The sequence below is a fragment of the Rhodamnia argentea genome, chromosome 7 (genome assembly GCF_020921035.1).
Source record: "Rhodamnia argentea isolate NSW1041297 chromosome 7, ASM2092103v1, whole genome shotgun sequence".
NCBI classification, from domain to species: Eukaryota; Viridiplantae; Streptophyta; class Magnoliopsida; order Myrtales; family Myrtaceae; genus Rhodamnia; species Rhodamnia argentea.
Genome location: NC_063156.1, coordinates 20,812,624 through 20,826,144, shown reverse-complemented (window position 1 = coordinate 20,826,144; position 13,521 = coordinate 20,812,624). Strand labels below are relative to the sequence as shown.

Genomic DNA, 13,521 nt, shown 5'->3' with positions numbered 1-13,521 from the left:
AAAGTATAAGTTCTCTAGACTCTATAATGTGTTAGGATTCTAGACTCTCTCGTTTATTATGTTAAGGTTCTATATCCAGACTCGCCTCTCATGTTGTTAGCCAAGTGGGATGGTTTGGAATTCAGGGAGGGAGGTATTCTCCTTTTAGTGGTGGAAAATGGAGTTGAGCTGAACATAGGTTTACAAATTCTACTAAAAATCTAAAAGTAACCTTTGAAAATGAACTTAACTCACTGATGCTAAAGGATAAATGACATATTGGACGATAAACTCTTTTCATAGTTTTTATTGTTCCAATCTTATCTAACTTACGATATGATAACTATTACATACCTACAGAGGACACAATATTTTTAGACATTTCATCTCTATTCCCTTGTTATTCCATAGGTTCAAACCAAATTAAGGAATTAGGTGGGCCGTGTAATCCCGATTATATTTTTGGTGGGAATTTCAATTTCTTGGAGGCTATGCAATGCTAAGCTAAAAGAGAGGGCTTATCACTTCACTTGTGGTACTCAAGGTTATATGGCCCATGGGCCTATCTAAAAATTGGTTTCTAGAGAGATTCTTATTGAGTGCTTAAATGTGATCCCAAATTCAAGTACTTGTTTACATTTCGTAACATGTGTCTACATACACATTATTTAAGCAGGACTTTGATAATCCGTCTCAATTACTTGTTAGATCATGTAGGATGCATATCATGATCACTTATAACGAGCACAACTTAACATGTTCAGCCCATTCGCTCGTATTGGGCGACAAATGATACAAGAGTTACCTTGATTCATTTTATGAAAGTTACGACAAATTCTTATCGAGTGCTCAAAAGTGATCTCCGATTCAAATACTCGTTCTTTATATCGTTACACATGCACTTTCTTCAAGTGGATCTTTAATTGTCGGTCTCAAATCCTTGTTAGACCGCTTCGGATGCACATTCTTCAAGCCCTAACCCAATGGCTGACAAGAGTCGTCGAGCCCTTGTTGATCGCAACAAAAAGAAAATACATAAATAATTTAGAATTTTTAAAAGTTAAAAAAAATAAAAAAAAAATTACAATAGCGCATATGGAATCGAAAACTTTAGGTCGCGACAAGGAATTGGGTAATTTTTTGGGCTTTTTTTCCAATTTACGATTAAAAAATTATCAAAATAGGTAAAAAAATATTTACTAGTTTGGGATCCGCTCAGTGGTTATAATGCCGATCAAGTCCCACTCGGCGCCTGAAGCACCGAGTCTCGCCCACTCGACACTCACGGTGCCAAGCAAGAAAGGGGAGTAGACTTCCCGATCTGCTCCCACTGCTCTGCTCCCGGGTGGGAGGGGGCCCCCACCTGTTCGGTACTGCGAGTGCCAAACGAGTGTCTTCCCCAGGGGGGCCCCTACCAAATTGAAGGCATTCCAGCGCCTTTAATCGAGCACTGGTACTGCCGCATGCAAAGGTGCTGCAGCACCTTCACGAGCGTTACAGAGCCGAAGGCTCTCCGCTCAAAAGCTCTCCAGAAGTAAAAACTCTCAAAACTCTCCCTCTTCTCGCACTCTCAAAGCCCTCCCTCTTCTCGCACTCTCAGAACCCTCGCTCCTCTTGCATTCTCCCTCTTCTCGCACTCTCGGAACCCTCGCTCCTCTTGCATTCTCCCTCACTCAACTCACGAAGTTTTTCTTAGAGAATCCTCCCTCGTCTCACCTCAAAACGCCCTCTCTCTTGGACCCCCTTTCATTATTATTGTTCAGTTTTTCTCGCTTTTATTGTTCATCAGCCTCATTTGCTCGTTGATGGAGATCCCTCTCACTTTAGGTGCCTTTATTGATGTTATTATAAGTTGTTAGTGTTTTTATTTTATTGCTAATATTTTCGTCATGTTTAAATTAAATTGGGACTTTTTTATTTTGCAGATGTTGAGACAAAAGCAAAGTCGGCCTCCTTACTATGTGTTTTCTTTTGATAGTTTGAGCTCTTCGTTCGACGCGTACTTACCCTCAATAGTTTGAGGGTAATTTTATTATAGTTATTTTTTGTAGTTTCGTAAGTATTGTTTTATTTATTTGGTTATTATTTATACCCTCAAAAGTTATAATGTTTATGAATTTAGGTAAATAAAAAAATCTCCCCAATCTTGTAAAAGCAAATTTTTTGGGACTTATTTTTGCAACTATATCCATATTCAATTTTACGATTTTCAAAATATTAAAAATAATTTTAGGAGTGTAAAATGAATTTTTGGGAAAAAAAAAGTGATCGAGATGGCCCGAGAAGCAGGGGCGGGGTTTGACCCAATCCGAAAAATATGCTTTTAATAATTTCAAAATTCGAATATTAGAAAATTTAAAAATAGAAAATTGATCAAAAATATAGAAAAATCATAGAAACTTTCAAAAAAAAATGAAGAAAAAATATTAAAAAATCTAAAAAAATAGGAAATAGCCACAATTAACTGGTCATGGACTATTTTGGGTATTTTGGCCTGGGACTTTAATAAAAAGACAATTTTGCCCATCTAACAAATTGTCTCCCAAAAAGATAGTAAAAATTTCCAAAAAAAATCCCAAAAATAAAAGGAAATGACCGTAATCAACTGGTCATGGACGATTTTGGGTATTTTGACCGACGACTTTAAAAAAATGATGATTTTTCCCTTTTGCCAAATTGTCTCCCAAAAAAATTGTAAAAATCCGAAAAAATAGAAAATTGCCATAATCAACTGGCCATTGAGTATTTTGGGTATTTTAGCCAACAACTTTAGAAAAATGACGATTTTGCTCTTCTAGCAAATTGACTCTCAAAAAAATTGTAAAAATTCAAAAAAAAATAGGAAATGGCCACAATCAACTGGCCATTAAATATTTTTGGTATTTTGGCCGACGACTTTTTAAAAATGACGATTTTTTCCTTCTAGTAAATTGTCTCCCAAAAAAATTGTAAAAATCCCAAAAAATAGGAAATGGGCACAATCAACTGGTCATGAACGATTTTGGGTATTTTGGCCATCGACTTTAAAAAATGACGGTTTTGCCCTTCCGGAAAATTGTCTCCTAAAAAAATTATAAAAATCCAAAAAAATAGAAAATGACCACGATCAACTAGCCATGGAGTATTTTGGGTATTTTGGCCGACGACTTTTTAAAAATGACAATCTTGCCCTTCTGGCAAATTGTCCCTTAAAAAAATTGTAAAAATCCCAAAAAATAGGAAATAACCACAATCAACTAGCCATGGATGATTTTGATCCGCACATAGTCCCATATCTGTAAGTTTCGGGATTTTACGGCGTTTATATGATGGGATTTGTGCAACTTGATTGGCATTTGATTACTGCATTGGTCGAGCAGTGGAGGCTAGAGACCCACACCTTCCATATGCCGGAAGGTGAATGTACGATCACGCTGTAGGAAATTGCAGTGCTTACAGGGCTTCCCATAGATGGACATACGATTCTTGGCCCAACTAATGTGAATTGAGCCACCGTCTGTGATGATCTACTTGGTGCTCACCCGGCCCGGTTTCGTGGCACTCAGATAAATTTTAGCGGGTTGAGATAACGCTTTAAAGATCTTCCGGCAGAAGCCGATGACATCACCATAGTGCAGTATGCTAGGGCATTCATTCTCCGTCTGCTAGGAGGATCTATTTTCACACACAAATCAGATGCCTAAGTTAGTTTACTGTTTCTTCCACTATTGGTGAACCTCAACATCCCTACGCAGTGCGGTTGGTGTTCAACAACACTTGCGTGGTTGTATCGGGAGCTATCTTGTGCAATCAACCCGGAAGAGAAGCAAATGGGCAGTACCCTACATGTACTAAAGATTTGGGCGTGGGAGCGCTTCAATTGTGTCTCCCCATCCTTAACAATTGATGTTCCTTTAGTAGATACACCTTTCGGTAGTTGGTATGTGATCTATTGCATTTTTAGTTCGTGCGTCATTAATTCTTTCCAGTGCGTATAATATATGAAAATTGAATGTTTTTTGTTTATGCAGTTGGAGTCAAGGCCGAAACACAACGGAAGTCCCCACACATACGTTGGTACATTGCACTACCAACTTGATAGATTGGCATCCGAAGATGTAAGTAATGATAGAAACGAATGAGTTTAATATAATGTTAGCTTTTAAATTAATTCTTCATTTAATTTGATATGTTTTATTACAATAACAGATTACTTGGGAGCCCTACGCCGGCGACGTTCTAGAGATTCTACCGTATTACGCTTTGTAAGCACAAGACATTTGGAGGGCTCGTATCCCACTCATCTATTACTGGATAGTTAAGTGGCATTATCCAGACCGAGTACTTTGCCATTTTGGTATGCAGCAGCTAATACCTACTCATCCTGGCAATCATAAAGCCTTACATGATATTGACAATAAGCTACCTAGGAAGGATTGGGCAGCTAAGCATGAATGATGGATCGCTATGTAGGACAGACATACCGAATATATAGTCCATGCTGATCCCGCAACGGAGGAGATTCACTTTCATTCATAATATATGGAGTGGTTCCGTAGACATACACGGAAGTGAATTTCTATTACGGAAGCTGCAATGGGCTCAACGGTTCGTACAAACACATTCAATTTAATTCATTAATTATATTTTAGTAACATAAGTTATTGGCATTTGATAACTTTTGTTACTTGTGATATCATTACTAGGGTGATTGTATCGAATAAATTTTGCATATAACAAATTCACGTCCATCTCGTCAGGCTTGGGCGGATGTGGGGAGGATAGCTAAAGCAATGTTATACGCCCGGAATGAGAAGAGGCGGCTAACAATGATGCCACCACCCCAATCAGCAACTACAGTAGCACCCGTTGGCCCTCACGATGACGATCCACCGAGCCTGTTCAGCCGACCGAGAAGACTCCTCGAGTTTATCTAGTTGACGATGTCGTCCCTTGTACCTTGGAGTATCATACAACAAATTTCGCTCCGGGTTTCACTCCAAGATTAGGCCAAGCATGTTTCGATGCTGGATTCGCCCGGTTTGCCGCCCCATTTCTCGAGGGATCTACTTTTGCATTTCTTGACAATCCATTGCCGCAGACTCCGGCTTCTTCTCCCGCTTCGTATGGATCCAATTTCTCTCCTGTTTATCCAAGCTTTCCTACGGTAGGATATGTACCTTCCGGGCATGGCATATTTTCACAAGATATGCCTTCATCATCTACACATCCTACTCAGCCGGATCCTCATCCTCGTCGGTATAATACTAGACATGTCGAGTATCGGAGAGAACCCGATTGCGGAACAGGAGGTCATGTAGGAAGAGGACATCGTTAGTAGATGTAATTGCGGTTAATGATTGTTATCTATTATGAAAATTACATGTTTTTCATATATCTCAACACTTTTATTTTATGAATATTCTTAATTAATTACATAAATATAAAATTATTTATTAATTATATATCTTAATTAATTATTGATAATTAATTGATAAATATAAGCTTCAAAAGAAAAAACTATAAATAAAATAAATGTTATTAAAAACGTAAAAAAATATGATTTTTTTTTTCGAAAAAGGTCGGGCTCCCGCTCGGCGTTTGGACAGCCGAGCGTGCGGTTGGGGGTGGTCCAGCCGACCCGCTTGGCAACCAGATCGCCGAGCGAGATCCATCCGAGGGAGCAATGGCTTATTTCTTGGCTAAGTCTCGAATGAAAAGGTAATCAACTCATCTTAAAATTGAGCTTGATACATTCTGTAACGTACTCATTTAACACTTAATTGTACAAAAGTTTTAGTGGAGAGAGGACATTAAATGAGCCAAGCAGAGTAAGAGCTCAAAGACAATAACGAGCTCCCCTCCTCATTCCAAAGAAATGAAAGACCTCCTTTTTTGGTATAAAGATGAAAGAGTTTCATGGCCAATGAGTGGCATAAAGGCTATGTTCGTTCGGCAAAAAAATGATGTGTTTTTAGAAATTATTGTAACATGAAAACCAACTAGAAATTTGTTCCGTCATTCGGTATGGAAGATCGATCCTCCGTGTACTCCTGTTAAAAGAAAATTATTTGTGTTTCTATCTACTTTTTCTTTTTCTTTTTCTTTTATTAATTGTCTTTTCTTTTTTTTTTCCTTTTCCCTTATTTTCCGGCCATCTGCAGGCAAGCTCGAGCCTCGCCACAAATACGCAAGGCTTGGCCTAGCTCGAGGCTTGCCGGTTTGTGCAAGGTCGCTGGTCATCGCCATGCCCAGGGCCCGATCAAGAAGAATGAAAAAAGATAAATAAATTATAAATAATCAAATTATTAAAATATTCAGAATTTTTTTAAAAATAATTAAAAAGGGAGTACATGGAGGAACGATCTTCTTGTGTGGCTCTAAGCACCGGGGTTAGAGTTTGTCAATTGGCACCCAAGTCTGACTCATTATCAATGGTCTTATATCGATAGAGGCCAAGTAGTGTTCTAAAAATCGAATTCTTATATTTTTTACCAAAAAAAGACGTCATTTGTTTTACTTTAAGCATCAATTTTCTGATTACTGTGAAAAAAAATCTACTTTATCATTTTCACACATGATCCAATTATCAAAAATTAAGAAAAATATTTTGCTATTCTAACATTTTGCGAAACAAACTGACCCCGAAATCAAAAGCCAACATTTAATTAATCGGATAAGGACACTAGAAGTGTCAAAAGTTTCGAACAGCGCTCAGTTTAGTGCCAAAAGTTTCATATGTTGCTCCATTTAGTGTCAAAAAAAATTTCGAATCACTCAAGTATAACTTTAAAATAACGATCACTTAAGTGTCAATTTCAATATGGATCGCCGAAAGTCTGATGTGGCCATTTATTATTAATTTTTCCATCTGATGTGACTCGCTAGCATGCCTAGTCAGTATGTGTAGCCCAAAAAGACATTGTCCACGTGCTTTGCGCTTAAAATATATCGCAACTTACAAGGAAATTTCCAAATTGAAACCCCTAGATCAATCACAAGTTCGATTTGCCACCAATGCAGATGGACAACTCGATGGACCAATGCTGATTTCCAACAGCCGCAAAGCAGTCAGAGTTGAGGTAGAAGGGTACGAGGTCAGCAAGCAGACTGAGCTCCTTTGGGAGATACCCCGAATTGTCACCGTCATTGATATCGATGACGATGGTGAGTGTTAAAATATGTCTCGAATTTGAGCTCGAAGAAAAAATTTGAATTGCGTATATAAACAAGGACTTCAATATATATCACATTGGATATTTCATTCCGTTGGAGATCATGGGATAAAATTCTGTTGGATTTGTTTTGCAGATGCTTCCTTGGTTTATTTCCTGTGGAGTTCGATTTTCAACGTGAGAAAAAGACGAAATAGGAAAGTCAATATTGGATTTCATTGACCGAACTTCCCTTATGTTTATCTCTCCAATTGGTGCATGGCTTGTTTATATATCGTTGAGTGCTGTTGTTGAGAAAGGTGAGATAGCAGTGCGGGTCTTCGTGATATTACGTCCAAGAAGAAGTTCTGAAGCACCATTTCTACGAGTGCTTGGCAGTGGACGACTTCATGGAATTGCGTCAATAACTTTAGTGTTAGAGCCAATTAAATCTTAAGGTTAGATTTGTGTAATTACTTTGTGAGATTGAGAGATTATTTCGCAAGAAATTGGGGCTAAATACTATGTACGTTAGTGGATGTAATTGGGGCTGGGAAGCATTGATAGTGTTTGAGTGACTCAAGTGTGATTTGTGATCTCCGTGTATCACTTGTTCTATAGCGGAATTCATTGCTGCTCTCCCTATGGATGTAGGTCTCTATGATCGAACTATGTCCATCTGGTGTCCGATTTATTTTCTTGTTCTGTTTATTTATTGTTCGATTGCTTGTTCCGCGCAACAATTAGTATCAAAGCTAGACTTGCTTGAGTTGAAGCAAATCAATGGCGACAGAAGAAGTAAAAGTGAAAATCGACAGATTTGAGGGGAAGGACCTTGGTTTCTAGAAGATACAGATTGAGGACTATCTATATCAGATGAAGCTACACTTACCCCTATTTGGGGAGAAACTAGAGACGATGAAGCAAGCTGATTGGGAATTACCGAATAGACGAGCGATGGGTGTTATTCGGCTAACGTTGGCTCGTAACGTCGCATTTAATATCGTCAAAGAGAAAACCATTTCGGGTTTAGTGAAAGCCCCGTTGGATATGTACAAGAAGTCCTCAGCGATCAACAAGGTCTATTTGATACAACGTTTGTTTAATTTGAAGATGAGTGAAGGTGCGTCAATTGCTAATCATATCAATAAATTCAATGTGATCGTTAGTCAATTGAGTTCAATTGATATTGACTTTGAAGATGAGGTATGTGCTTTGATTATATTATCCTCATTGCATGATAGTTAGAATACTATTGTTACTGTTATTAGTAATTCTTCTAGGTCAACAAGTTTAACGTTTGATGGGATTCGAGATTTAATTCTGAGTGAGGACATCCGTAGAAGAGAATTTGGCGAATCCGTATCTACTGCTTTAGTAGGTGAAAATAGAGAAAGAACTAGTACTTGTGTTAGCAAAAGTAGTATGAACTTGAATAGACGTAGTTAGTCTAGGACTGGAGGTGCTGTTTGTTAGAATTGTGAGAAGAGGGGGCATCTTAGAAGGAATTGATTTAAGCTCAAAAACGAAACGGGTAAGAGAATTAGAGTTGAATCTATAGATGATGTTGCAGCTGTAGCCAATAATTCTAATGGTGTCAATAGTATCTTGTTTGTCACTGAAGATTCGTCATTTGATTGATGGATTATGGATTTTGATTGTTCTTTTCATGCTACATCAAACAAGAACTGATTTGCTACTTATCAGTGCACGGATTGTAGTAAAGTGTAGTTGGGAAACAACAATGAATGCGATGTTGTGGGTGTTGGTGATGTTAAAATCAGAATGCATGATGGTATTGTGAGGACATTAACTAGAGTAAGACACGTTCCAGAATTGAAAAAGAACTTAATTTCCTTAGGTGCCTTAGATTCAGCTGGATGTAAGTATTCTTCACAAGGTAGGGTTCCGAAGGTTGTTCGAGGTGCCTTGGTGATAATAAAAGGAATCAAGCATAGTGGCTTATATGAACTTCAAGGTGAGACATTGGCGGGTTTCGCTCAGGAGACGTCGATATCTGTTCGAGAGTATAACGATTGTTTGAGGACGACCGGGGTGTTTGTGTCGATGCACAAGTTTGATGATGTTGTCGGGAATACACGATCGAGAGCTTTGATCGAGATGGAGACCAAGAAATTGATCAAGCATGTATGAACCGACAGTAGCATGAAGTTCCGCTCGGAGCTGGTAAATAAATTATACATGAAAAATAGCATAGTGAAACACTGCACTAGTGTTACTAAACCACAAAATTTTGCAGAATTGATGAGCAGAATATTACCAGAGACAGCCTGTAAAATGATCTCTAGTGCTGGTATAGCTAGGAGGTTTCTAGCGGATGTACTTAGTATGGCGAGCTACCTAATGAATAGATCTCCATCGACCGCAATTGGATATCAGACTCCCGAAGAAGTGTGGTAAGGTAACGTTGCTGATTATTCTGTTCTTAAAATATTTGGTTGCCCATGTTATATTTGAGCTAGTAATGGTAAGCTCGATGGAAGGGCAAGATAATGCATATTCCTAGGCTATGTACAAGGTGAGTTAGGTTATCGATTATGATGCCCGGAATTAAATTCACCTGTTATCAACAAAGAAGTTACATTTGACTAGTCTCTAATACTTCTGGCTAGGAGTGACAGTGTTCATACAGATCCGGACGGTGTTCGGCTTGAGGTGGAGTTGCCACCAGAAACTCTTGAGGTAGCAGGTACTAGTGTGGTAATCAACACAAAAAGTAATTATAGCGAGGTGGAGCTTGTGGAGCCAACGGTTACCATAATTGCTGTTATTGACAAGGTACGAATTCGATCTTCCGATAGATATGAATGCAACGGTGATTTTACTTTATCTGTGGTTGAGAAAATTATGTTAGAAAGTTATTGTGGAATAGTTAAAGGTGTATGTGCAGTTGGTGTTCTGATGACGTAATCGTTTATGGCAAAGTTCAAACGTAGCTTGGATTAGGAAGACATCTGTAGCAATTGAGCCCATTGGGGCTATGAGAGAGTAGCAGTAGTGGAGTTTGGATTACTAACGAAGCGATTGTGACTTGGCTCAAACCTCAAACCAAGGTGAAGATTGTTAAAATATATTTCGAATTTGAGCATGAAACGAAAATTTGAATTGCGGATATAAATAAGGACTTCAATATATATTACGTTGGGTATTTCATTCGGATGGAGATCATGGGATAAAATTCTATTGGATTTGTTTTGCATATACTTGGTTTATTTCCTGTGGAGTTCGATTTTCAACGTGAGAAACAGAGAAAATAGGAAAGTCAATATTGGATTTCATTGACCGAACTTCCCTTATGTTTATCTCTCCAATTCGTGCATGGCTTATTTATATATAGCCAAGTGCTGTTGTTGAAAAAGGTCAGATAACAATGCGGGTCTTCGTGATATTACGTCCAAGAAGAAGTTCTGACACGCGGTTTTTACGAGTGCTTGGTAGTGGACGACTTTGTGGAATTGTGTCAATAACTTTAGTGTTAGAGCCAATTAAATCTTGAGATTAGATTTGTGTAATTTCTTTACGAGATTGAGAGATTATTTTACGAAAAATTGGAAGCTATAAGCATTGTGTGCGTTATTGGATGTAATTGGGGCTGAGAAACGCCGATAGTATTTGAGTAACTCGAATGTGATTTGTTATCTCCGTATATCGCTTGTTTTATAGTGAAATTTATTTATGCTCTCCCCGCGGACGTTGGTCTTTATGATCGAATCACGTACATCCGGTATTCGATTTATTTTCTTGTTCTGTCTATTTATTATTTGATCACTTGTTTCGCGCAACGGTGAGGACTATGAGGTTGTCGAGGGTGGGGGAGCAGAAGAAGCTGGAGCTGTCGTAGACGGAGGAGCTGACCCGATCGGCGGTGAAGTTGTTGGGGTAGGAAATGATGGCCTGCTTCAAGGCTTGGAGAACGACGTAGGCGTTGTGGAGGTGGCGATTCTAAAAGAAGATGGATGGGCCGATGGTGACGATCTTGCCACGGTTGCCAAACTCGTCGAGGTAGTGGAGGAGGTGGCGGTGCTTGGCGTGGTGGGTGATGGCTCCATCGGCGGTCGTGGCGGTGAGAGGGAGTCAACGAACAAGGGCAAACCGGTGTCGTTTTAAACAACCCCGCCACGTTGGATTATGCAACGTCGTCCGTCCACAACAGTTGGTTTTTTTAAAAATAAAATACCACCTCAGATAAAACTTCTAATTTTAAAAGCCACTTCATATTTTTGGCCAAAATTTCTCGTCGAAAATACTTAAGTGATCATTTTTTTTTTTATTTGGCACTTAAGTAAGCCAACGAAAACTTTTGGTATTAAAGTGAGAGCCATAGAAATTTTTTTGACACTTTTAATGTTGTTACCCCATTAATTCAATCGGGTCTAAAGTAGCTTCCTTGACCCCATCTAAGCCGCCAACAGACAGCCAGAGCTAGCGGAGCACCGATCCAAAATTAGTAGCTATCTTCGAAAATGGACTTCATATATCTATTCTAAAGTGACTGACGCCATCATACGATAAAACTTGGCCAGTTTTTTTATGATTCTGTCCACGTTGAACAGTGTATCCGACAACCCCTCTCACTAAATTCAATATTTTCTCTCTGTGTGCGACGTACACATTTCAGTTCAGCCAATCCCAAACGTTTCGCGGTGTTGACTTTGTCTAAATAACATAAAACAAGAAGCCTTCAACCACCAACTCCGGATTTATGCAGCATCCATTGACTTTAAGTCATTGACCAAATAACATGGATGTCGATGGGCTGTCTTCGGCGCTAAGGAAACATCACCAAAACTGAACTCTATAAGAAGCCAACGAAAGAACAAGTGAATCTCACAACTTCTTACTTAGCTACTACCCAGGAAGAGTGATTCTCAGTGTGTGTGTGTGTGTGTGTGAGCTTGGAAGATGGGTGAAGAATTGAAGCTATTGGGTGCGTGGGGGAGCCCATTTAGCTGGCGAGTCGTGATAGCTCTGAAGGTCAAGGGGGTCCAATACGAGTACTCGGAGGAGGACATATTCCACAACAAGAGCGCTTCGCTTCTCAAGTATAATCCCGTGCACAAGAAAGTACCCGTGCTCGTCCACAATGGCAAACCAATTTTGGAGTCTCAGGTGATTCTCGAGTACATCGACGAGACATGGAAGGACAACCCGATCTTACCGCGAGATCCCTACGAGAGAGCGATGGCCCGTTTCCGGGCTAAGTTCTTGGATGAAAAGGTAACCATCTCATCTTAAATTTGAGTTTGGTAGTTCTGTAACACCCTCCTTTAGGTTGTGTTCCCACTTAACTATGGAAAGAAGTTTAACTGGACACCGGAGGTTTAGGGCGCGCATGGCAACACTTCTGCTTCTGAAACACCATCAGAAGCAAAAGTTGATTTTTCAACTTCTCCATCAAAGTTGGACAAAAATCCAACCAGAAGTAGAAATTTTTTTCAGAAGTAGAAATTCCTACCATAAGTCAATATTTTTACCAAACGGATTTCGGTTTCAGAAGTACTTCTGAAGTGTCTTTACCAAACAGATTTCAGCTTCAGAAGCACTTCTGACGCAGAAATTCTGCTTCTGAAGTGTTATCATGCGCGCCCTTAACGAGCCAAGCAGAGTAAGAGTCCTTTTTGTTTCACAGAAATGAAAGAGCTCTTCTTTTCAAGGAACACTGAACCAAAGTCTAGGTTTTTGAGTTGCAGTCGGTGACCACGTCGTCCCTAGCTAGATCTAATTCATGATCCCAAGATAAATTGACCGGGAAAACTTCACTCTTTCTACTGTAAACAGTGCGTGCTAGCTCTCTGGAAATCTTGCATGAGCTTAGGGCCCGAAAGGGAGAAGGCATGTGAGGAAGCACATGAGCTCTTGGGCACTCTCGAAGGCGAGCTTAATGGCAAGAAGTTCTTCGGGGGCGAGACCATCGGGTTCGTCGACATCGTGGCCAGCTTCGTCGGGCACTGGGTTGGAGCCCTCCAAGAGGCGGCTGGGGTCGACGTCCTGACCGAGGACAAGTTCCCCGTGCTGTGCAAGTGGGCGGAAGAGTTTCGGAGCTGCCCGATCGTCAAGGAGAATCTGCCTCCAAGGGACAAGATGGTGGCCTTCTTCAAGGCTCAACGCGAGATGATAACTAGCTTCTATAAGAACAAAGCGTGAGTTTTGGGTCGGTCTCTGTGTTTGTGTTCTAGCTTCTTGGTTGTAATAAAGCTGATTCGAGTGGTACGTTGTACTTGTTGGAGTCTATGGCAATAATGGCATCTCCATAGCAACGTTCCGTGATAATGAAAAAAACCATTGAATAATTAAGCGTCAATTTGCTGTGATTTGTCATGTTCCACGTGCTATGTATATTTCCTGTTTATGGAATAAATGAAAATTCAAAAATGCCTCTTCTCTTCTT

General features: G+C 39.6%; 1 protein-coding gene across 1 annotated transcript; it reads left to right on the top strand.

The window, feature by feature from the left end:
* Positions 1 to 11,934: 11,934 nt before the first annotated feature.
* Positions 11,935 to 13,321, top strand: LOC115734651 (glutathione S-transferase U8-like). Its single transcript, XM_030665523.2, has 2 exons — positions 11,935 to 12,350; positions 12,912 to 13,321. Exons 1-2 carry the CDS (start codon positions 12,036 to 12,038, stop codon positions 13,275 to 13,277), a joined length of 681 nt encoding a protein of 226 aa, XP_030521383.2. The 5' UTR covers positions 11,935 to 12,035; the 3' UTR covers positions 13,278 to 13,321.
* Positions 13,322 to 13,521: the final 200 nt, after the last annotated feature.